This window comes from Amia ocellicauda, chromosome 3 (genome assembly GCF_036373705.1).
Source record: "Amia ocellicauda isolate fAmiCal2 chromosome 3, fAmiCal2.hap1, whole genome shotgun sequence".
In the NCBI taxonomy this organism is placed as follows: domain Eukaryota; kingdom Metazoa; phylum Chordata; class Actinopteri; order Amiiformes; family Amiidae; genus Amia; species Amia ocellicauda.
Window position 1 is genome coordinate 13,182,176 of NC_089852.1, and position 24,191 is coordinate 13,206,366.

General features: G+C 42.6%; 3 protein-coding genes across 4 annotated transcripts in view; 2 read left to right on the plus strand and 1 right to left on the minus strand.

The window, feature by feature from the left end:
* Positions 1–6,605, plus strand: part of dennd6a (DENN/MADD domain containing 6A) — a 34,598-nt gene extending 27,993 nt beyond the window's left edge. The window contains exons 16-20 of the mRNA XM_066698247.1: positions 629–682; positions 1,328–1,437; positions 2,939–3,041; positions 3,459–3,533; positions 3,815–6,605. Of these exons, the coding sequence (XP_066554344.1) occupies positions 629–682; positions 1,328–1,437; positions 2,939–3,041; positions 3,459–3,533; positions 3,815–3,946 (474 nt within the window). The 3' untranslated portion in view covers positions 3,947–6,605. The remainder of the gene's footprint in view (positions 1–628; positions 683–1,327; positions 1,438–2,938; positions 3,042–3,458; positions 3,534–3,814) is intronic.
* Positions 6,606–8,253: 1,648 nt separating this feature from the next.
* Positions 8,254–19,180, plus strand: arf4a (ADP-ribosylation factor 4a). The gene is made up of 6 exons (XM_066698249.1): positions 8,254–8,600; positions 11,432–11,512; positions 13,467–13,576; positions 16,376–16,447; positions 17,338–17,463; positions 18,200–19,180. Exons 1-6 carry the CDS (start codon positions 8,534–8,536, stop codon positions 18,284–18,286), a joined length of 543 nt encoding a protein of 180 aa, XP_066554346.1. The 5' UTR covers positions 8,254–8,533; the 3' UTR covers positions 18,287–19,180.
* A 1,058-nt stretch (positions 19,181–20,238) lies between these two features.
* On the minus strand, positions 20,239–24,068 carry pde12 (phosphodiesterase 12). 2 transcript variants are annotated; one of them, XR_010812554.1, is made up of 4 exons: positions 22,745–24,068; positions 22,069–22,147; positions 21,282–21,809; positions 20,239–21,123 (listed from the first exon to the last, which is right to left on the minus strand). XR_010812554.1 is itself a non-coding variant. In XM_066698248.1 (3 exons), the coding sequence occupies exons 1-3, from the start codon at positions 23,990–23,992 to the stop codon at positions 21,367–21,369; spliced, it is 1,770 nt and encodes a 589-aa protein (XP_066554345.1). In that variant the 5' UTR covers positions 23,993–24,068; the 3' UTR covers positions 20,239–21,366. The 2 variants fall into 2 exon arrangements, 1 of the variants encoding a protein (XP_066554345.1); XM_066698248.1 differs by having other exon boundaries at positions 20,239–21,809.
* Positions 24,069–24,191: the final 123 nt, after the last annotated feature.

Here is a 24,191-nt window from a genome sequence, read left to right on the forward strand (position 1 = left end):
CAGTATGAAATTATTTTCCAGGCCTTTAATAGGATTTATACGGGACCAACTGTATGAAACTTGAAGGTATCCACCATCGGGTCCAGATTAGTGGCATAAAAAAACAGTAGACATTCCCCTTTTGTTCTGTGGCCTGGCTCAATCTCATTATTTATATTTATATATATATATATATATATATATATATATATATATGACATGAGCAGTGACCCCCCCCCTTCTGTCAAAACTGTATTGAGGGGAAGTGTTATCAGTACACCAAGGGGGGAAACCTTTTATGACATAACCATGTATCCTTTGTAATTAAGCTTGATCTGCATATCATTACACGTAAGGCACACAAGTTACCTTTTTTTTTTTTTCCTTATTCCCCATGTTTCTCAAAGTGATTAGTTCAGTCTAAGTAACCAGTAGATCTTCTAAATTGTGAATTATTATTTTTGATGCTAAACAAGCAAAATCTACTGCCCTTTTCCCTTTACTAATGAACAAAAAAACAATGCAAAGGTAGGGACATTTTCTAAATCTGATTGCCACATTCGATCATTATAACACTGTATTATGACTTGCCATTTTGGACTGCGCAAGGGCATTTAAACTCTGAACTTGGTGGATGATTCTCTTTCAGGAACGGTATGTGGCCAGTTTAATGCCACTTCAGAAAAGCATTTCACCGTGGAAAGTAAGTACAAATTGCCTAATGTATGTTTCTATTCCCAACATTTTGAGCTCCAAATGAATATGCACGCGCACCTTTGAAAAGAAGAACCTTGATGCATGGCAGATGAGTCTATATCTGATTTAACATGTATGTATTAGCTAGAGGATCACAGTCAGGATGAATAGTGCCACTGTGCTGTCCTGTCAAGGTGATTCATAATATATTTTTTGAACTTCTGAAATGTCCTCTGGCAATCACAAACCCAGATGTATTCAAAACGGCCCTGAGGTCACAGTCTGAAAGCCAGAGGGAAGAGTTTTAAACGGAGGTTGCCACATTCATACTGGAAGATCAGTTGTAAGCGATTGAAGCTTCACTATATTCATATGTCTGCACCAGGCCAGAGGAAAATGACAGAGTATATTAGCTGAGCATCAGTAGCATGTGTGCCCTTTTTGGGTTCATGGTGAATTAGGTTAGTTTACATACTACCCCTCTGTACATACATGGTGACTATCTACTGCTCTTACAATGAGAGAGCTGTTTGCTAGTGTATTTTACTCTTCTCTACTCTATTATACAACTAACTGTCCAGCTGTCTTATTAAAGCGATTGTTCCCAGTGTGTTGAGTGTTTATCCTCTGTCATTTTCTCTCGCTCTCTCAGAGCCCTCCCCAGTTGCGTCCGTTCAGTCAGGAGGAGTTCATGAAGACTCTGGAGAAGGCTGGACCCCAGCTTACCTCACGCCTCAAGGGAGACTGGATCGGGCTGTACAGGTACCACAGGGGGCTAGTAAGAGGCAGAACAAATGTGTTCCCAACTCATTCTAGTAGTTTCCTTCCTGTTGTATTCAGTGCTGGGCTGTGCAGCCCTTCACAGAAACATTCCTGTGGCCTTCTTGGTGTCCTTGCCATCTTGATAATTTCTATAATTCATCTATGTTAATGAGTCGAAAGATCTGTGAGAAGTAGAATGAACGTAAACGTATACGCTGACGGTCAAAAGTTTTAGAACACCCCAATTTTTCCAGTTTTTATTGCAATGTATCAGTTCAAGTCCAGTGAATAACCTGAAATGATACAAAGATAAGCGGTAAACTGCCAGAAGGTAAAAAAAAAAAGTTTAGGTTACCAAAAACTGAACAATAATGTACATTTCAGAGTTATATGCTGTGTTACTACACCCTCTTAAGCATTATTTGGCAGTGTTACATGCAGCTCCTGTGCATAGAAGTTACACTGTATTCCTACAATGCGCACATCGTTTGAAAGCTTATTCTCTTGGCTACCAACGCACTTAATTCTCAAACACATCTGATTTACAGTTTCTGTGTCGCCCAGCATCATTCAGAGCCGGTGGGGGGGTAAACACGCGGTCTGGTCTGGGGTGGGGTCTCATTCAGGCGGTCACGGATCACTCAGTTTCGATCTGATTTCTTTGCAAATATGCTTGATTTGTTCAGAACAACCTAATCATTAATCCAGTTTATATTATTTGATGTTCTATCAAACGGAGAAGTTCAGATCCAATTATGTAAAATCGTTGTGTGTTAGTACACTGTAAACAGAGTTTTCCATCTTGACATTTTGAGCTCTCTACACGTGTGTGTTGCTTCCACCAAAACATGGATGGTGAGTCAGTGTTTTGATCAGTAGACTGTCTGGTTCCAGAATGTCATAATTTTCTGAGGTTATTCCTATTCAGACCAAGTATCCCCCCCACCCCACCATTTCCGTAAATGGGGGGGGTATAAAAACATTTTTTTCACATCAGAGAATGCTTCACATCGAGAGTCTCAGCTTTCATGGGATACCAAACACTTGACAAACAACACAACAGTGAAGAGTACACATGGGATTAAAGAGAAGCACACGGATTTGGGTATCAGAGGGGTTTGTCAGCTTAAGGGTTTACATTTTGTTAAAACAATTCCATGATTTATTTATCTCCAATTGTTTTTTTTTTTTTTTTTTTTTCTTTTCCCCTATCCTTTAATTTCAGAGTACATTGAGACATTAAACTGTGTACATTTCTATAAAAACTGGAAAAATGTAGGTGTTCTTTTGACAGGTAGTGTATATTAGTTGATGGTTTTGAATATTCCTCCTGTATGGATGGCCTAATTTAAGGTTCTTGAAGGGTGAAAGGGAGGGGCGGTTAAGAGCATAACCTGGCATCAGTCGAGCACTGACTGGGGCAGTGGCAGGGAAGCAGGCTGGGGTAACCGTGTGTAACCTCTGTGTAACAGGTTGGCTGTGGTGTCTTGTCCCCTTGTAGGCAGTTCCTGAAATCTTCTAACTTTGACGGCTGGTTTAGGACACGCAGGAAGGACATGACCCAGAAGCTGGAGGCTCTTCACCTGGAGGCCCTGTGTGATGAGGTGAGAAACCCTAACTAGACGTGCAGCAACAGCAGTTTACAATCCCACTGGCCTTTTCATCGGGGCTAGCTTCTTTCCAGCAGTGTCCAGAGCCACACAAGGGAAGCAGGCTTTGCTACTTTAGGAAAGGAACATGGCAGCATTTTGGCATCCTTCAAAACCATACATCTGCTAGGCCAGGGATAGGGGAATAGAACATATGCAACAGGTGTTCCAGTCTTCAGTGTAAATATGTAAAATAACAAAAAACAAAAAAAAAGCAAATTCTAAAGCCCAGAAATGGGAAGAGAAAGGTGCGATCTTATTCTGTTCAAAATTTGATTTTTTGTTTCATTCCTAATCTGAGACCAACACAACATGCTTTCCAATTCACTGCTCTTGGTGTAAGGGTTTCTCTTTCTTTTTTTTTTTCCTCAGGATTTGCAGATTCGAATTCAGAAGCACACCGAGGTGGAAACTGTGGACCTCGTGCTGAAGTTAAAAGACAAGCTGGTGAGAATGTTCTTCAGGAATTTGACATTCTTTGGCTCTTAAGTTCTTTCCTTTATGTACTCCCCAGCATTTTATGGATCTTAATTGATTTAAATTTCATTGCAGATGAAGTGATCTAGTCTACAGTCTGTTGGGATTTTAGCAATGTTGAGTTTGTGGATGCTAATATTTTATCCAATCTCGTCTGCAATTTTTGTGGTCATTGTGAGGGGACAGTTGGTCTCTCGCCAGTAGGAGTTTAGCTGCCCTCTGACCCTTGGAATTTTTAATTAATTTTGCAGACACAAGCAAAGCAGGATCAGCTACCAGTCAAGGCTGGGACGCTGACCAAACTGCAGGATCACATCGAGGCCGTGATCCTGACCCTGCCTGAGGACTTGCAGGGCATCCTGCAGAAGCCAGGAACCCCCTGACACCTGGCACCCACAGGGCAGGACAGATGTCACTGGCAGTGTGGCACAGATTCAGGGGCAAACAAGGAAGGGAGAGGGCAGCTGCATAAACTAAACTACTGGGACCTGGGCCTGGTAGAGGAGTGCTCCACACTGCCTGTGAACTGCAATTTTACATTAAGTGCACTTGTAACATGAACCGAAGAGCCATGTGCAGCAAATACAAGAGAAATTTGAAATGTGCAATGCTGGCATTGCAAAAAACAAACCGAAAGCCAGAAACTGTTTTATACTGCACTGCCTGCATTGGCTTGCAGTGAGGAACCTCTGTACTGCTGCACCACCTCACACCAGCCCACCCACCAGCCTGTCCATGCTGCCATCATTACCCTTCACCTCTCGACAGCCTTTCACCCATTTACAGATAAAGCACTTGTTCTTGCAGACTGCTTTCATATCAACGGGCCGTGGAAGTAGGTAGCTTAGGGGAGTCCTGTTCAGCATTAAGAAACTCTGTCCACACTACTGTCCCAGAGTTTCCTACAGGTGCTGGAGATCCTGGAAGATCCCACACTATCTTCCAGTCCTGGAAACCGTATGGAAGAATGCTAGCAGAAGTTGTTTGACAGATATACTTGGTGTAGACCAAAAGCAGGTACATGTTCATACTGTTGGTAATAGGTTACTAAATTCAAATGTGTGGCAAGTTAAACTGAAAGGGGTGTTGTGGATCAGTTGATCAATTAAAGCTGTTGGCAAGGTGACAATGTGCTATAGAACACCACTAAAATATCCAGGGATGGTGGGCAATCTGCATCCCTCAACTTCAGATGTTTAAGTATGTCTTATAAAGCCTTGGGATGTTTTTTGCACTGACATCTGAAAAATGCACTGTTACTTATCAGAAAAGAGATCTAAAAGAACACTAACCTAGAACAGTCTTTTGACTTCTCTCCTCACTCTAAGTAACCGATAAGCATCCCTGTCCAAAAGTAATAGGACAGACTAAATGCCTAAGGCCTTAGTTTCACAAATTGAATAGGATTTATCTCATATCCTGTTTTTTTTCTTTAAAGAAAGAAAAATAACTTGTATCTATGTATGAGTTCCTTTAATGCCAAATGTCCCAGAATCCTACACAGATTCTGTAGCAAGGTAAAAGAGGTGATTGAGGATGGGCCCATATAAATGATTTCTATACCAATACTAAATGGGTTCCTAGCTTTTTAAAGTAACAAGACTGAACTTGTAATACCACAGCACTACTACTACTTTTTCTCCCCTCCTCGCTGCACTAATTGACCCTAAAGCCATCTGCTAAACATATTTCACCTCAGACCTGGCCAGTCCAGTGTTTGAAGCCATTTAAAAGACTGGGTCTTCCTAATCTTTTCCATTTTAAATCTTTATGATGGGGGAAAGTAAAGGTATTTTAAGGTGTATGTTGGGAGGCCTGGTCTGTGAATGAACTGACCATGAATGTACCTCAGTGTCTTTTGATTTTACCTACATCCCTCACTCATTGTAAGGCATTGAGATTCACATGTAGATGAAGTACCCCTTTCAAAGCTTGGCTAGTTCAGTGGTTCAAGAAGACCTGAAAGATCCCTTCTTTACAATTATAATTTAATGCTGTGGTTAAAATCTTTGAGGACCAAAAGCATTAACCTTAGTACCAGAGGTGAAAAAACTCTTTGATTGCAATCATAAACATTTGGGGGGCACTGGGACCTGGGCTTTCCCCATAGAATCACAGTCCCACCAGTCTGTTTTTATTTGCACTGTAGGCCTCATTTGAAACCAGGCCAGTGGAAGTGAAAGGTTGTGGTACAGCTGCACTGTGCCTTCCAAACCCAAATCTGCAGGGGATTTCTATGTCAGTTACTGAAGGGATACGTTTGAAGCTTCTTGTGTTTCTGCAACTATTTTTCTAAGGCGGCTTCGTATAACTGGTCATACCACTTTGATTTCTAGCCGTTTTAACATATATTGTGCAGTAAAACTGCAGTTTACCTTTCGAGTGAGACGTACTCCAGTTGTCATAACTTTCTTGGTGCACTCTCCTGAGAAAGTGGAAGCAGCTGTGTATGTTGAAATTATTTATTTTTTTAAGACATCTTTCAGACCTGTCAGTCTCCTTATTACAGATGCAGCTTTCACCAAGCAAACCCCATCACAGAATCAGTGTTGACTCAGAGTGTTATTTGGTTGTTAATCAACCACTACTGCTTTAAAAAGAAAAAGAAAAAACTGAAAAGACTATAACCTATTTTAACATGCTTACATTTTATATAGAAATCTATTCTCCTACTACACTATTATATAACTGACTTACTGGTATACTACAGAAGTCAAAACATATATTTTACTATTTAAAAAACGGGGGAAAAAATGTATCGCACCAAAAAGGGCATTAACAGTCACCTATTTTAATAAACTAACATAATGTTTTTGGAAGCAGCCAGATATACAACACTGACTGAAGGCCTCTGTTTAATGGTGTCTGGATTCTCATCCTGTTTACCCTTTGAATTAAAGCCATAACCACTGACGCCCTTGGTACCTTGTTTTTAACACCCGTACAAATGGACAATTTCTTACTCACTGTATCTTTAAATTTCTGCTGTCAGAAAAACTTTTTTTTTTTTAACTGATAAATAAAGTGACATCAGTAACTTTGTTTTGACCTATTGTGTATTTTTAGTTTTAATGCTATTGTTTGGTTTTCATTTTTGTTTCATTTCATCTAGCAAGATTAATCTTTACCTCAGTGTCCCTGGAGATGATAATATGGAACCGGCTGAGACATTTAAATTGCCTATGAATGTTTTAAACAGTTCAGCTAGTTTGTACATGTACAACCCATCTTGTTATGAAGAAATTAGGTTCCCTTTCAGATAAGACTAATTCTTAAGACTAATCACATTTCTTATGAGAATCATTTGTCTATAGAAAGAAGCAAAAAGTTTGTCATCCATTAGGAATAAACCACATTAACACATGACAATGTTTCATATAAATGTAAGTACCAGTACTCCAAAAGCACTGAAACCACCAAACTTGACATGCAATTCTCCAGAAACACCACTAGGTGGCAGACATTGGGGAGATGGGAGTCACTCCACGAATTATTAAGAGTGAAGCATATTAGGAACAAATATGGGTTTTTATTATTTTGATTTAACATTAACACCAGTATTTCTTCCCATAGGACTTCTGACTGAAAGTAGATGCACTACTGAGTATATAGGTCTAGTTACAATATATGCTATACACTAGGAAAACAACCTGATTTGTAACTTCTCCATCACTTTCATATTAATATTAATAATGAGTTCCTGGTCTAAATTGCATCCCTGCCTGAGGTGATTCTTTCTGTAAAGTCTGGCTGCAGTCCCTGCTCTTCACTCCTAACATTGACTTGAGACTGCTTTTTAAAGTATTGTACAATATTCATCTAGACAGAAATAAGTTCAATTTCATACCTGCAGGATCACTCAACACGTAGTATAACTATATGCAAACTGATGTGAGGTTATGATTTAACTTTGGCAGTGATTCAAATACTTTATATTCTACAGGGAAGCCTGACAGTTGACTACCAATTCCTCCAAAATATGGTTCAGTGTGTTATAACCAGCCCACATGCAGATAGTGACAGAACTGTTTATTTCGTTTTTTGTCAAACATAAATATATACAGGCCTACCATAAATGCTGTATTTGTTATACTTTAAAAACTAGAAAAACAAATTCCCATTAGGAATCAAAAGTTGACTGCAATACCTATACACTTATTTAAGTTACATTACACGTCATTCCCTTGCACCAAAGATACAATGACATCCTGTGACACCGTGGAGAATCCCATAGGATATCTCCAGTCAGGAAAATCAAGAGCTTTGACCCCTTTCGTTCAGTTCAAGCTCTGTATTCAACATGACATGAACGCATCTGTTATATTCCACTACTGGCCAATGTTATGGGATTTTCATTTACTGTGAAAGATAAGGACTTGTAAAGTTGCCTCAGGATAACATGAACTCAAATAAAGGGTCAATCTAGAACAGCGTGGCCTTCTCCTGGACTGAGACGCCCAGATTTTTCTAAGCAGCGTAATATCCGCCTCTCCTTGGCTCCACGACGTTGCAAACACGTTGCTTGTTCTGAGTTGCCAAGAAGTACATGCTCGTACGATGCACCACGTTTGCGCTCGGTGGCGCCAGGTTGTTTTGACGCGCACGGTTCTCTAACAGGTCGTCTCCTCCTCCCAGTACAGCGCTTTCCCCCGATGCATTGTGGGATGTGGCGCCCCTGACGTCATTTCGACCGCGTTGGAGCTGCGGCTGGAGAGGACCGTGACGTGGCAGAGAGAGAGACAGAGATCCGGAGATCCTGCTGCTTGACTCAATCGGCGTTATCAACCAGCACCCACCCGAGATCCCGGCCAAAAAAACCACACAAAAACACAAGCCTTTCTCCTTGTATTGACCTGCCATCACCGGGCACCGACATAGAAGTCCGCTTATTTGACTAGAAAGTGGGACAGAAGAAGCGCTTGGCTGCCGACCGTGCTCTAGTGCAGAAGCCAGTTGACGGAGCGACAGATATGGGCCTGACCATTTCAAGCGTCTTCACCCGTCTCTTCGGGAAGAAGCAGATGCGGATTCTCATGGGTGAGTCTGGGGTTGAAGAAAGGGTGGTTTTATCCCTCCAACGTACCTTATTTACACCGATTCCTGTGACTGCACAGGTCCCGGCTGGTAAAACCGACGGGACGTATTTCTATTGTATTCTGTCGGCTGCGGTCGGTGTTCTTCAACTTTCCCAACCCAACTTTATGTGGGAGTTACAGTGCGGTAACTAGCGAGTCTGGGTTAAGTAAGTGTGTTGGCAGATCCCCCTGATTAGGATGAGCAGGGCCAGGCACCCCCCCGTACTTACACATGCACTTCAAAACGGAAAATAAAACCAGTGTGGGGATTTTAATGCCGTTAGTGCGGTTGTGCAGAGTCCCATCTGGTATTAAAATGGTGTGAATTGCCGTGATCCACGATATTGTGTTTGCTATATAACGTCCCTTCACATGTGTATAGACTTCAGGGCGTGGAAATGTGTCCAAATCCATCCAAAGCCAAGGCTGGGCATTGCAGGCGGCTCGGTCAATCCGCAGGCACCGGAGCCCCGAGCCGCACTCTTTGTCTGCTCGACGGGATTTCCTTGTGCTGAGGGACGCGGACTGGGGGGCTCGGAGGTGACGGTGAGGTACAGAGGCTGGTGTCAGTCTTGCACACACATAAAATCGCGGCAGTGATTCCTAGGCCTCGCATTCACTCGGATAGCTCAACATGTATTTCTGTACAAGAACTAAAAACAAACGTTCTCGGCAGTTGTACAAAAGCATCTGAAGTGAAATGAACGTGTAGCGATTGGGACGAATGGGTCGATCCGTGCGTGTGGAATGTGAGGAATGCAGTTTTGGTCGGAGAACGGCCGCACTTGTAACAAATACAATGAAACAATACTTCCTCGTTTCCGTAGTACCCAGGGCCATGGTGACGTAGCTGAAAAGTCGCATTCTTGTCCACGCCAAGTTCCTGTCTTTTTCCCCAGTGCCACCAGTCATCAGACTTAGGAGGACTGTTGTCCTGCTTAGAAACATCCAGATATGTTCCTCTGTGAAGTTCAGCTATACCAAAATGTCATCCAGACGTCAAATTAGAGCAAGAGGGGGAGGAGGAGGAGGGGGGAGGGAGGCTGTAAACTAGAGATACTCCCTATTGTGAACCCCTCCTATGAAATCCCATTAGTGTTGAAAATGATGTTGCTAACCTACAACCTAGCAGAGATTGTAACAGCAAGCCAAAAGAAGGAATATTCACTATCCTTAGGAAGTGGAGAAAATTGCTGAATATTGTATTGTGACAATGGTGTAATACAGGAAACCACATCTCCAATCCAGCTCAAGCATGTGCTTGTGTCTTGAATTCGTAGCTGGTTTTGGAAAAGCACTTATTTTTATTCCTTCTCTAATGAGTAGCTTGTATTATGCAGCTGCTGCTCAAACTGGGAGAATTTAAAATTTAAAAGAACAGGGATCCATTGCAAATTGTTCAATCTAGTGGAAATTATGTCCCTGTTTTAATCTGTTACGATTCTTGAATTGTACAAATTAACACTGACTGCATTCAAACAGATGGATGTCACATAGTGGGTTTGATTTTTTGTTTTTTTGTTTGCAGTCTCCGTTGTGCATAGCCCTTGTTTGACTTCCAGCTCCGATCCATTTTTAATTCGCTTCATGAAGGCGACCTTACTGGACAGAGGCGGGCCATTCCTCTTGTGTACCACTGTGAAACCATTTGTAAAAGTAACTAGAAAAAAAGCAAGCAAAAGCTTAAACACAAAATACATTGTAATAAGGATCCAGGAGAAGGCTCATGCCTTGAAGACTACGCAACCACTGTTTTTCCACCAGCTGATTTGGTTGGAGCACTTTAAGCAACAAGTGTAGACTAGTGCAAGACTCGGATGCTCTGCCTTGTCTTTAGAAAGGCAGGACTGCTCTAATTTCTACCAGCACACAGAGGCATGAAGTGCTGGTGAGTGTTGATCTCCAGCCATGGGTGTCCATAGGGACTTAAGGATTTATCCAGTTTGAACGTCTCGTGTCATTCCTAACATTCATACATATTTAGATGTTTGGATCAATTTTATAAAGGTGTTTTTCTCTGGGTTTCTTGGCTGAGCTTGACAGGGTACAATGACTGTAAAACAATGGGAGTCCTGGGTAGAAGTCTTCCATTAATCAAATAATTACACCAGATTGTACCATTACTTGGGGTGAAACATAAGGTGCTTCAGACCTCCAGGAATTTATTTTGACAGCCGTGGCATTTTGGACAGATCCAAATGTATCTCTTTGGACACTACGTACAATGTGCAGGCCACTGCTGAAATGTAACAAAAGTTGCTGGGGAGTGGCACCAGCCGAAAATGCTGATGTTTGAGGGGACCTTGCATCAACAGCAGTGGTTCTGTGGAAGTCGAGATTTTTGTTTTTCTCCACCTGTCGTTTTCTCTCCAGGGTCATCTTTAGCTGCGTGACTAATGGAGATTCCAGTACAGTGCAAGACAAACAGGGCGAGCTCTGGCCAGCCTTCTCTGTGGCGAGATCCCGAGCAACAAGCAGTTTATTATGCTTTTGCTTTGAGGGAAATCATGGATGCGTGAGGACAGCTATTGTTCTTACGATTTCGATTGCTCGGCTTTATTTTTCTTTCTGGGGGTTTACATGCCCAGTGAACCCTCTTGAAATCCTGTGAGTTTCAGTTCCATCGGGCTGTCGAGGTTGTGAATGCTGGGCAGCTCACAAGATCTGAGCAGAAGCGATTGAGTATTAGGATATATATGCTGGTATCATGTACATGCTGAAATGCAAAAAATGTATGGTTAATACAATGTATGGTTAATTTTTTTCCCCCCCCCCCCCTCTCTCTCTACACAGTTGGTCTGGATGCTGCTGGCAAAACCACAATCCTTTACAAACTGAAGCTTGGAGAAATCGTCACAACCATCCCCACTATTGGTAAGAATGTGATCCATTGATGCCCTCAGAAAGAGGAGAAAATTGCTGCATAGGGGCATTTCAGGTGACTGTACTGAGAAGTTCTCAGTACCATTGGGGGATGAGAGTGCTTCAATGAAGTCAGGTGATAAAGAACCAAACCCACTTGTTCCAAAAATGCTTGAAGATTGAAGTGCCATTGTTAAGGTACAACGCTTCAGTTGAAGCAACCCTTTGGATTCCCCAGTGAATCAGGCACCCCAGTGAACACTTCCAGTAACGGCAGAGACTTTTCAACAGGAGACGGGCCCAGGAAGTAAAGTCACTGACATAAAGTCTGTTCGTTTATCTTCGTTTATTGAAAGTTTCACACAGCCTTTTATACATCTACAAGCAGTATTTCAGAGGAGTTTCGGGGCCGTCCCAAACCTGGATGATATTTTCTTGGCATGTGTTCCGGGGCAGTTCCAAGACACGGGAAGCAATAATTGATAAGGTATTCTTTATAATTAGTCCAGACATGGAAGTGCTGGTACCAAGGACACAGCATACAATATACTGATAAGAGCATGATATGTGTAGTTTCGGTTTGTTACCTAGAGAATGTCCACGCAGTAGAAATTATCACAAATCTGAGCAGAAAAATCATAAGAACAAAGAAACCCTAATAAGAGAGAGTTTTAACTAGTAACTTACTGGAAAGTATCTTATATTTTCTAACAGTTCTACAGTGGGTATATACAATACATAGGGGGCAATCTTACCCCAACAGCCATTCTCTCAGCTGCAGACAGATTGTACACTGGCATGTACCAAGTGTTCCAAGTGATTTTGTCTCTATTAATCTGGCCTCCCACAAGGCACCTTTTATGTCCCCTGTGGAAGTTTAGCGTAATGTGTGCAAACCACTCCAGCAATTACACCATTTGACATCCAAACTGCTAACCTGGCAGCTTAATGATTTTCCTCAAGGACTTGTTAGCAGTCTAGAGAAGGGGGACCAAATTAACGCCAAGCTTTACTTCACGCTTAGAAAAAAGAAAATGTAACCATATTAAAATGAGTGATTATAGACTCCTGTTGGCAGTTTCTCCTCAGCCTGCAGGAATTGCTGATGCTGCCATTTTCATTTCCAGCTTTGTCAATAATTTAAAGTCATACATAACTTTCAGTCTGGTCTTGTTTGCCATTTTTATTTTAATTGGGACATCACTGTTTTAACTTTAGCCTACTGGTGTTCCAATTTAATACATTAATACAAATGTGAAACTGTTCAAAAGTTTGTAGCATGATCTTTGTAACAGTAGTTTAAAACATAGCAGTAGAGGCAGTGACAATCCTAAGTCAAGTCCTCAGCAAGTGAGAGTGCATGTTGTAATGTAGGATGTAAGGGTGTAGCCTCTGTGTACTCAGTTTACTTAAGAGTTTAAGGTGGGGTTGGCTGTTTTCTTGTAAGAGGTGAAGAATAGATTTGTGTAGAAATGGGGGGGGGGGGAATCTGAGACCTGTTGAAACCAGGCTTTAAGATTGAAAGAGACGGTCTGTATTTCTCCTGTCTGCGTATCTCAATTCAATTTATGCAAAAGCTACATACTACTTTTTTGGAACCCAGACTGCAATATTTATTTTGTAATTGATGTATTCATTTACACAGGGGCAAAAGGAGCCTAATCCCTGAACATGATATATAGAAATGGGCTAAGGAAGTGTAATCTGCTGAAGTAAGATTTGAGGGAGAATTTAAGTCCTCACAATTTCAAACTGGGTCCATAAAATCAATCCATGCTAATGGAAACCATAAGTGGAGTCCTGCAAATGTGAATCTCTGAAATCCAGAGCTGATGCACTTCATCCAGAGGGCATACAGGACTAGTTGTGTTTTGAACATTGACATTGAGTGTCCTGGATGACAGTTCCTTTTAGTGGGAAGACTGGGAAGAGCTCAGCTGACCTCTCCCCTCTCTGTCTCTTGTAGGATTCAACGTGGAGACAGTGGAGTACAAGAACATCTGCTTCACAGTGTGGGATGTGGGTGGCCAGGACAAAATCAGACCCCTCTGGAGACACTACTTTCAGAACACACAGGTAACTTCATGTAGCAATCAGGACAATTTAACCTTCTTCTGGGAACTTCGCTCCCCTCTTTTCTCCTCCCCTCTATCCACCAATTATATAATGTACAGCGGTGGCGCGACACTGCCAAAGTAGCAATGGAGTTAAGAATCTGACTTCCAACATAATTCATACATATCATGCATGAGAAAACTGATTAAAAAGATGATGCACATAGGCAGTATTGAAGACTGTAATTGCTGGCAGCGCCACTGAAGCTGTTTTGCAGTGTCTGGGTTTTCCTGGACAAAGCCCCTGTCCAGGTCGCTGTGTGCACTGCTTGGAGACTGGAGATGCTTCAGTGCATTGATGCATTGTGCCATGTCCCAATTCACCCAGCCTTGTAACCTGCTAAGAAAACATGCCCATGTAGTTGTATGTTTGTTTTCATTGGCCATGTGCCTGCATTACAGTTCTTGCTGCCCTGCTGGGGCTGGGGTGGAGACCAGTGTCTGATTCATGTGATTTCCAGGCTTTTGTACTCCATGGCAGTGAGAGGGGGAGGGAGAGGGGCAGAGGGAGTGGGAGAACAAGCCAAAACTAACATGTCAATCGGCTGTGATGCCACAGATTCAACATTAATCCGATTTGTCGATACTTAGCAGATATTTCTCTTTGTTTTGGAAAACTCAATTTAATGATATAATTTGTGAGCATGCCAAGTGATAGTAAGGGGGGGCAAACCTACAGAGCATCTCTGATGAAGAATACAACCAGTGAGGAGTGTCCTCTGATAAGGTAACTGTGTATGTTTTTTTTTTTTTTTTTTCCTTCAGATGTGCTTCTCTGCCTTCTAAGCGCAGGTTTAGTGTGATTTAAAATTGGTTTAGCCTCACAGCCCCGTGGCTCTTTAATTTAGCGGGGTGATCAGCAATCGGTGGGTCTCTTAGCCCATTATCAGTAGAGAACTCAGTAGATGAAATCAGTTGCAGCTAAAAGATCTTAAGCCGAATAGATGCCCAGGCCTTTTCCTGCACATGACCTAATAACTAACCCTTGTGCACTGATTTGCCTGATGATCAGCCTGTGAGTATCCTGTGTAAAGATTCTTTACTTTTGACTGCTGCAGCTTTGAACTCTGATCTCGGGCCAGACTGGGCTGTTTTTGCAGGCTTCCCTTTTTTCTTTTTTAAAACCTCAAAGGAGTCCTGCTGAAGCCGTCTGCTCTTTTTCACAATAGCAAAGGTCGTCTGCTCAGTATCCCTGAAAGTCCTCCACTGGGTTTTTAAGCATGCTGTTTCTACGGCAGCTGGGTGATGCGCTGACCTGATGTTTGAACGTGACTGGTTATTCCAATTAAGTTTTTCGTTTAAGGTCTCCATCGTTTGTAATGGATTGGATCTGTATGGTTCAATGTTTAGTGCAGCCTTTGCTGAAGTGTTTTTAGTGAGTAAAGTCTCCTGTAGGATTCATATTTTATTGAATTCCCTTTGATGTAGTGCCATGAAACCTCTGTATTAGTTCTTAAACCAATACCAGGTTTTATTAATGTCTAACATTTTGCATTCACTTTAAAATGAATCCTTACACTTTCATCTGTCAAATGAAAAAAAATAAAATCTCCTTGATCCGTAATATTTAGCTTTCTCCTTCAGTTGATATTTGTCTTGAATTTGGAAACTTCAATCACAGCTGTGTAGACAGCTCTGGTTAGTATATCTGGGAGTACTGTATACCTCAAAACTTCTTAGCCTATATGATGATGGCTTTCCCATGATTACTGACTGCTTAATTAATGTACCTCTCAAAATCTGCTGGTTTCAGAGGGCACTTTTTGATGTTTGTAGTGCAGTGACATATTTGCTCCCCCTTCACAATTGTGTTTGGTTCTAAACACCATGAATGAGAGCTGATTGAAATAATTGAAACTAGCAAGGGCTATCAATGATATACAGACTGCCTCCCGGAATTGAATTTTGTGATGGAATAAGCAAAGAGGCTTGTCTTCCCAACCTTGTATTTAGGCTACTCTTGTACTTGTTGCTTTGTGGCAGTGTGCTGCCTTCTAAATCTCTACTTCAAGGACACTGGAATTTAGGCCAGGGGCAGCTCGTGAGTCAGAAATAGAAAACGTCACACGTTTCACACATTTACCAGGCTCGCCTGCTCACTCTTCCTCCTACTGCAGATGTGCTTATCGCTGAGCCCAGAATTATTTATAAAAATGAAAGTAGGCTTGCAATTATCTTGAATTTGATCTATATTATATTTTAAGCTCATAAATGTTAAGTAGGAAAATTAGCTATTGGGCAACTTTGACCCCCCCCATTACAGGATAAGCCTGACGCTGTGTTCTTGCAGCTCGTGAGGAGGTTTTGGATTAATTTTACCGCCTGACTGTTCAGAGTTTTAAGAACGAGACAGCCAGAGGCTGCGAAGTTTGATTAGGTGTGGTATTACTGTGTGTGTCCATATACATGTTTTACCTGTTAATTAGGAAGACCAATGCATCAGTATTTAATTAATTCAGTTTAGTTCTTGCTCAGTTTACTACACAACCTTGACTTCCCTTATACTTTCACCCAGTGCTGCATCTCATGCAAAATCAAGGTGTTACTTTGCGTTTGTTGCACTGTTTGAGGTAAGATGTGTAAAAGGGTATTTTGAATTCGGACCAAAGACACCTTAAGGGTATGTATTTTTTTTGTATTAATACACTTCATATCTGGCCCAGAATATATTGCAGAATGTGTCTAAATTCCTTTGAAATGAAGGCTAACTTTAACAGTCATTTTGTTGCAATTAATAAGTGGCTTCCTTTGTGTACCACAGGGTCTCATCTTCGTAGTAGACAGCAATGACAGAGAGCGAACACAGGAAGCTGCAGAAGAGCTACAGAAAATGGTGAGTGTCCATCCATGAGCCTTCCTTACAAACTGCCATCTGCCCACTATACATGGAAGAGTGCCTTAACCACAGCCTTTCAATTTTTAACCTTCTTGTCATTAAGTTTTCTGTGAAGCAGCTGTAACATTGGTCATAGAACCTGACGTGAATCAGTTTCTTTATATCTAGCATGGCCCCTTATACCATATAGTGAAGGTAGTGGAATGCCAATGTAGGTGTTAGTGAGACTTTCATCAAGGGGGGGTTAAGAAAAGGAAACCTAACACTGATGGGATAGGACCATTTGAAAGCTGAATGTCAAGTGGCTTGCATTGTGCCCATACCTCCTGCATGATGGTTGAATTTCTAGGATATAGAAGCAAAACTGACAGGCCAACTGAACTTCACATCTGTCTCTGCTTGATCGAAATGGAAGAAGCAGGTGTTAAATAAGTTGTCCTACAAAGAGTCCAAACGTGGGAAATGTGGATTTGTGCAGGGGACAGCCTGGATGTGTAAAGATATTGTCACATTTAGTGGCGTCACTGCTGGAAAAGATCACTGTCCCTCTCGGGCAAATTGTGTGGCATCACTGACAGATAGCGGCCAGACGTGATGCACAGTCTAGTTCTTCAGATGGATGAGCTGACATCTTTCATAAACTGTTTCAGAGTCCAAACCTTACAAGAAACCAGACAGGAAATAATCAGGAGCTCTGGCATAGCTTGCTGGGTCAGTAGCTGAAGTGTTTGAGAGTTACCTGTCTATTGTTTTAAAAAATCTACAAGAGGCTACCTGCTGGGTGACTTGGGGGGGGGGGGGGTGGGTCTGCTGAACTGCTGAACTGCCCTGCTGTAGGCAAAGATGGTCACCACGTTTCTAACCTCCTGCTGTGACTTGTTCCCCAGCTCCAGGAGGACGAACTGAAAGAGGCAGTGCTGCTGGTGTTTGCCAACAAACAAGATCTCCCCAATGCCATGCCCATTAGTGAAATGACAGATAAACTGGGCCTCCAGGCCTTGCGCAACAGAACTGTGAGTATCCCAGCCGCTGTATAGACCAGGCTTTGAATGGCTCTCTTCAGTGCATCTCATTTCCTCCTGTCGTAGTAAGGTTCAATAATTGCCAGCCTTTCACTTAATTTCTGCCACATTGTGTTGCTGTGAACTGGCTGGTACAGGGTGCACAGAGTCTCAATACGAAACGAGAAACTAAATTGTCAAACTCGTGAATATTCTAACTTCAGTTGGACAGTGGTTTAAAAAGACTAGAAATGAGCAAAACATTTTCTGAGAAGCAGTGTGTGTATTGTACTGAGAATTAAATCATATTTTGCTTTTATTTCTCTGGTAATGCTGTTTTTGGCAAGAGTTAACACAATTGAGGACAATGTTCAATACACCTGCTTTTGAAAATCATAAAAGGCATTATTTTGAGGTTTAAAACTGCATGTTTGTTTTTTGTTATAGTTGTTCTGGTTTCATTTCAACCATTCATTGCACAGTATGAGTATAATGTTAATGCACAGAATTCTCCTGCACACAAGGCCTTCGTTTTAGCATCTTGTTTTAAGTTTTCTTGGGAGCATTTGGATTCATTGGACAGAAAATGAATCAATTTTGAATAACTGTACCAAAATCAAATGTAAGGTAATATTTAATAGCCATTAAATTGGTACAGATAAAGATACAGGGGAATTTTAAGAGAAGAGGCAGGACTTGATGAGTTTGTGTTCATGCAGCCCTAACATACTTATTTCCCTCTTTCTAGTGGTACGTCCAAGCTACCTGTGCCACCCAGGGGACGGGTCTTTACGAGGGACTGGACTGGCTTTCCGACCAGCTCTCCAAGCACTAACTACGATCTCCAAAAGATGGACGTGTTATTTAACCAAGGACATGCTTAACAGAGCTGGTCTAGGCTTGGGAGAAGCGAAAAACTAGTTTTTCCATCTGTTCATTTCGGCATTCAGAGCAGAGGTGGCTTGGCAGCATTTTTTTTTTTTTTTCTCCTCTTTGCAAACATCCTTGCTGCCAACATTCACACATTTTTCATATAGTTATATGCTGTGGGTGAAGATAAATTTGGCCTATACGGGGATGGGGGGGAGGGGGGATACCAAAAACAAGTTTTAACAGTTTAAAAGCCAGACAGATCCATGGACCACTGTAGGACTTTTTTTTTTTTTTTTTTTGGTTGACCTGTAGTTTATCACTGATTTTCTTCATATTTTGTTTTAACTCAATCTACCCCATTCCTTTAGTTGACTTAAGTCATTCCTGAGGGCAGTGTGCTGGCAATCCTGTATGTGCGCTATAAACGCATGCCCTTATCTATCCCGAGTGTTTTGCTGCTTTAATACTTCAAACACTATACCTATCTCTACAGCAGTGAACACGCTATTTAGATCTTTTTGCTACAAATCACCAGGTAGTCATTTATATACTTTTTTTTTCCCACAGAAAAGACATTTTAACTTAACCAATTACAATTTCCATGGTTTAGTTACCTTATCAAAATTTGTTGCATGTTTTTTTTTTTTTTATTATTATTATTGGATCAACATGACTGCCTTTTGGTCTCTTGCAGAGCTCCTTAGTGTTTTGTGTCTGCCATTGGAATTGGATGCTGCTTTAATCTGGATAATTTTTTTTTTTTTTTTTTGGATCAAGTAACGATTTTCTAATTTTGAGCAATGTCATATCCAGTTTACCGGTATAATTCCTAATAAAACCATAAAAACAAAAATCATTAATAGATTTTCCTGAAACTTTTTTTTACACCAGATGCCTGGGATCAGTGCAAGTGTTTTTATTTCTGTGCAAGCAACTTATACCGTCTTGTCTCAGGTGGCAACTCACAGCTACAGGAATGCTTTTGCTGACTGGGTTAGGATAGTGCATTGAAAAGCTATGCCACGTATGTGATCTGTATAGTCCAACTCCATTGCAGGGAAAACATTTGTGGGAGGGAACGATCGGGAAAAGATTGCTGACCTGCCAAAGTATGAATGGTCAGGGAGAGGGACAACTCGAGATCTTAAGCATTGAATGACCGTTCCCATCTTAACTGAAGGCACATTTTCTTCAGGGTAACTGAGCCTCACACAGTGACGAGGGCAGGGGAGTGGGCTTGACCGCACAGCAATCCACAGGCCTGCACACTGTTCTAGCTGCCTGTGCTTCCCAATGGCTGCACTGCTTTCTACAAACACTACCATACGGATACAGGGTTCAGACTTTAGAGAGGGTGGTGACCTACTTCTGGAGTGGGCTGTAGCTTTCCCTCAACCTTGCTGGTCAGTCTCCTTCCGAAAGCGGCATGATGGCCATAACTGCTGACCGAATTAGCATTATTTTCAGATGAATGTGAAATATATATATATATATTTTTTTTTTTAATCAGGCACTGCACCTCCGACCTGATTTTGTTTGGCTGTACAAGCGCTTTGCTCTTTTCTTGCCCATTTCCTTCAGTTAAAAAGCCATCTGTTCTATAATTTAAGGTTTATTTTCAAGGGTGCTTAGGTATTACAGGATTATTTCTTAACACTGTTCACATGTTTATTTTAGGACTGTTGTATGAATGCCATACGTGAGATAAAGGGCTTGGTTAATTTTACTAGTTTTAATACAAAGCTCGTTTCACATACATTACCTATTCCTTTGTGATCTATCTATATGCCATTTGAAAAATTTGCATTAAAATGTTGACGGCCTTCTGGAGAAAAAGTTACCAGTACCTGTGTAAGCAGTTGCACAGACTTCTGCATTAGCTGGTTTGTTTAAGGCTGAATATATTTCATGTAAAAAAAAAAAAAAAAAAAAAAAGTCCTTGACAATTAAAGACTGTCGAGTTTTGTTAGAAGTCGTTTTTGTTGTGTTTTTACCTGCTGGAACCGAAGTACTTTTAAGGAAGTCCATTTCAACTCCAACTGTGATGAGGTCTCTGGTTCATGCCTTTTCACTTGTGAAATACATTAATCTGCTCCAGTGCCATTTTGGCCCAGGCTTCCTCTCAAACACCACATCTCATCCAGTCTCATGCTGAAATGAGCTCTAGCAGCCATACATCAACCAATCAAAACTGCTCAGGATTCAGTGAATCAAAAGTACCCAATGCAACACAAATCCTAAGCATACAGTGTATACAAATCACCAATTATCTTGCTTTCGAAATCAACGAGCAAACTTTTGATAGTGGCTAAAAACAAGTTTGATATTTCCAAATGTTTCCTAAAGTAAAAAACAAAACTAGAGGTTTCATATGTTTCTAATAGCCCAGAGAGGAGAAGATTTATTTATTGACAATTCCCAAAAAAACATGATCATAATTACCAAGGAATTTCAGAGTCTCAAAGTTCTTCACAATTATCAGCAGTAGTGTTTATCCTGTGGTCGTCCTCTAGACATCATGTTTTTCGTGGAGCAGGTGAGGCGTGTGAGACTGAGCAGGGAAACTCCTACTGCATATTTCATAACTGGTAACTGCCAGTGTGTGCATTTACCTTGTTAATGAGGACTGCGGACCTAATATACCCAAGAGATGATGTGGAACAGTTATGCTCCCTTGCACAAAGACTAAGGATGAATAGGCAGAGAGACTGACCTACACTTTCCAGCCTGAACAGCAGACCCCTCCAGGATGGGCTAGGTGGGCAGGGCAATGAGAGGTCCACACTGTTGCTGCCCCTGCTGTGGAAAAACATGGGGAACTTGACTCTAAAATTTTTAGCACCAGTATTTGCAAAGTAATTAATTTAATTCAAATTACAGACATAGGGGTGGGGGAAACATTCATATTTTCCTAGACTGATGTTTACAAGCTTGTTTTCAAGTGCTACAGTACTGACCCCGAGATGAGGAGAGCAGGCTGGGCTGGGAGACACCTTGCATTTGAAGTTTCCAGCTCCAGCTCTGATGTTTGGTCGGAGGCGGTCATTTCCACTTGAGGTCACAGACAAGCGCAATGTGGTCAGAGGGGTGCAAGACGCTGGGCAGAGCCTGGTGTGTGGTGACCTCCTGATGGCTGGGCAGGGGAATCACCTGCTCCACCTGCAGGGCTCGAGGCTCCATGAAAATATAGTCCAGGCAGCCATGGAAGCCGCCCACATAGTTGGTGTAGGCTGGTTCCCCACAGGCACTCTGCAGCTGAAAGGGGTTAGTCAGGGCTAGGGAGCAGAGTTCCTCCTGCTCTTCTGACGCCCAGTCCGGGTGACTCTCAGAAACAGAACCCTGAGTGGCCAGCTGGTACATCCCCGAGGAAGGCGTGCTGTTGAAGTCCCCACAGAAGAGCAAGGGGATGCCAGGGTACTCCTCGGATGCCACCTGGCTGAGGTGCTGCAGGGCGATGGCCATCTGGATCAGCCGCACATGTCCGCCTACAAAACATAACAAGGGAGTTAAGCACAGGCAAGGTCTCTTTAAATAGAAACCCAAGAGGAGCAGGGTGAGAATGTTTTTAGGGGTGGCAATCCTGTGCCAACAAATAATACAAGTCTGTGATTGCATCTCATTAAAGTAGCTGATCTGTAGTGGGGACAGTTTAAAAAGTCCAATCTGGTTTGTGTAGACAAGTCAGACTATACATTGTTTTATAACTAACAATGGGAAAGAGAAATGGATATTGTAGTGAATTACCTTTTGGGTGCCAGTACAAATGGGTATTAGCAACACACAGTTTTCTGGAGGCATCTTTGACAGACTGCAGAACAGTCACCTGTGAAATGGAAACACACCAGCTAGAGTTAAGACAGCCTGTTACGGTCAAATGATCTAAAAGAAAGCATCAACATCTGAAAGAAAACTGTAAACTTATTTACAATGACGAAAAATCTTATTTAAATTAATTACTGAGATAATAGCATTATATTTTACAAGACAGGACAGCTTAATCTCATCTATGCACGGTAATACCAATTCAATATAAGATCAGCCTTAGCATAGGATGTGAGTGTTATTAATTACTTTGAACTTGTGCAACACGTAAAATAAGGACATTTGTATTCTCTGAAACAGCATCACTCTGGGCGGCCATGTGAAAAGCACACTCTCTCCAATAGGGGTCATTGTGAAGCAGTGGTGGAAAACAATACTATTGTACTGAACTGAACTTTTCAGTGCAATATCAAAGCAATAATACTCCTCATGTATGCGGTGCTGTGTGACCGATATTCACAGCATCTGTCAGATATCACCTCCAAACAACGTACCTAACACATGTTTCTATCCAGTCTAAACAGATAACTCCACAGCTCTAAACACCCCCCTGTCAAACCAAGGCCGATCTCACGCAGTTTAATATGCGTCAGGCTACCTGTAGAGTCGTGGACCTCTGGAGCAGCGTCTCCTTCAGGGCTGCGTTAGTGGACACCGTTTCCAACAGGTCCCGGTGCAGCGGGTCGGACACCAACGCCTCACTCAGCATGATGTCGTGCCGACTCAGCAGGGTAAACTTGGACCTCCTGAAATACGTGGCCAAACCCTCGTGTTGCTTCTCCTTTATCCTGAAGAGCCCGGCCAGGTCAAACGCGTCCAGCGCCGGCGACAGGCTGTCGAAGAAGACGCCCTTGTCCACTTCCTGGAGGCACACGACGTCGGCGTTGTAGCCGGCCAGCTCCTTCTTGAGCAGGCTCTGTCTGTAATCGATTTCCAGGGCGTAGGGGGCGCAGTATGGATACAGGGCCGTTTTGGAGAGCTCGGTTTGCGCATATATGTCGGCTAAAATGTTGTAAGACACTGCTCTGATAGTGGAATCGTCCGTCACTCTGTTGGTGTACATGTGCCTGTTGTCAAACGTGCAGGTACCCGGACCTGCCTCCACGGTGGTCGCCGTCACCAATTCCCTAGAAAGCCCAAACCTGTCATTGTTCCCCGGGGTGCACTGCACCTTCAGCTTCAGACCAATGTCCACATTTGACGGCGTGAAGACCCGTTCGTTGCCCGCCTCTACCCAGCACTGTGCCAGGCCGTTTTTCTCCGCATCCGGGATGCTTTCCTTAAACCACTTAAACAGGGAGTACCTCAGCTCTCCGAACTCGATGTCCACTTTGATGCAGACCGGGAAGCCGGCTAACAGAAACTTGGGCAGCTCCAGGTTGGTGAAGGTCGGCGGGTTTCTCTCCACCCTGTACTTGCTGTCTCCGACGTGCAGCACGGCGCCGTCCTGCCAGGCGTCCGCGTTCAGCGCGTCGTCGGCCACACAGTCGTCCTTGTAGTACAGCTTCACCACGGGGTCCAGCACGTCCGCCTGCTCGGGTTTATTCCGCTTGGACTTCTTCGCCTTGGCCTGGCCCTTGACGGCGCTGTTGGCGATCCTGGACAGCGCTCTGCCCAGCTGTTCCGTCTGATCCCGGAGCATGTGCTTCTGGTTGCCGTCCAGAGTGAACGAGATGGTCAGCTTGCTTTCGCAGGGCACGCAGCGCACTACCGCTCGATCCATGATTGCGTAGGATCGCCGACAGAGTTTATTTGCTCGTCCCCACAGTGACTCGGCGATCCCGAACAAGCCAGGCGACACGGAGTTAGAAAAATGTCTGATATTAGATGCCAAATACCTATACATGGGCACAATTTGCAGCACTGAATTAAATTGAATCAGCTGATACGGCAACAGTAACGCAGAGTAAAACGCGCACCGTTGATGGATCGCAGATTCGACACGTTTCATGCATTTCGGCAAATCGCTACATTCGTCGACATGGGCTCTATTATTTATTTAAATAGTTTATGCGGAAGCGATGTCTTTTGGTCATCTTGTCATT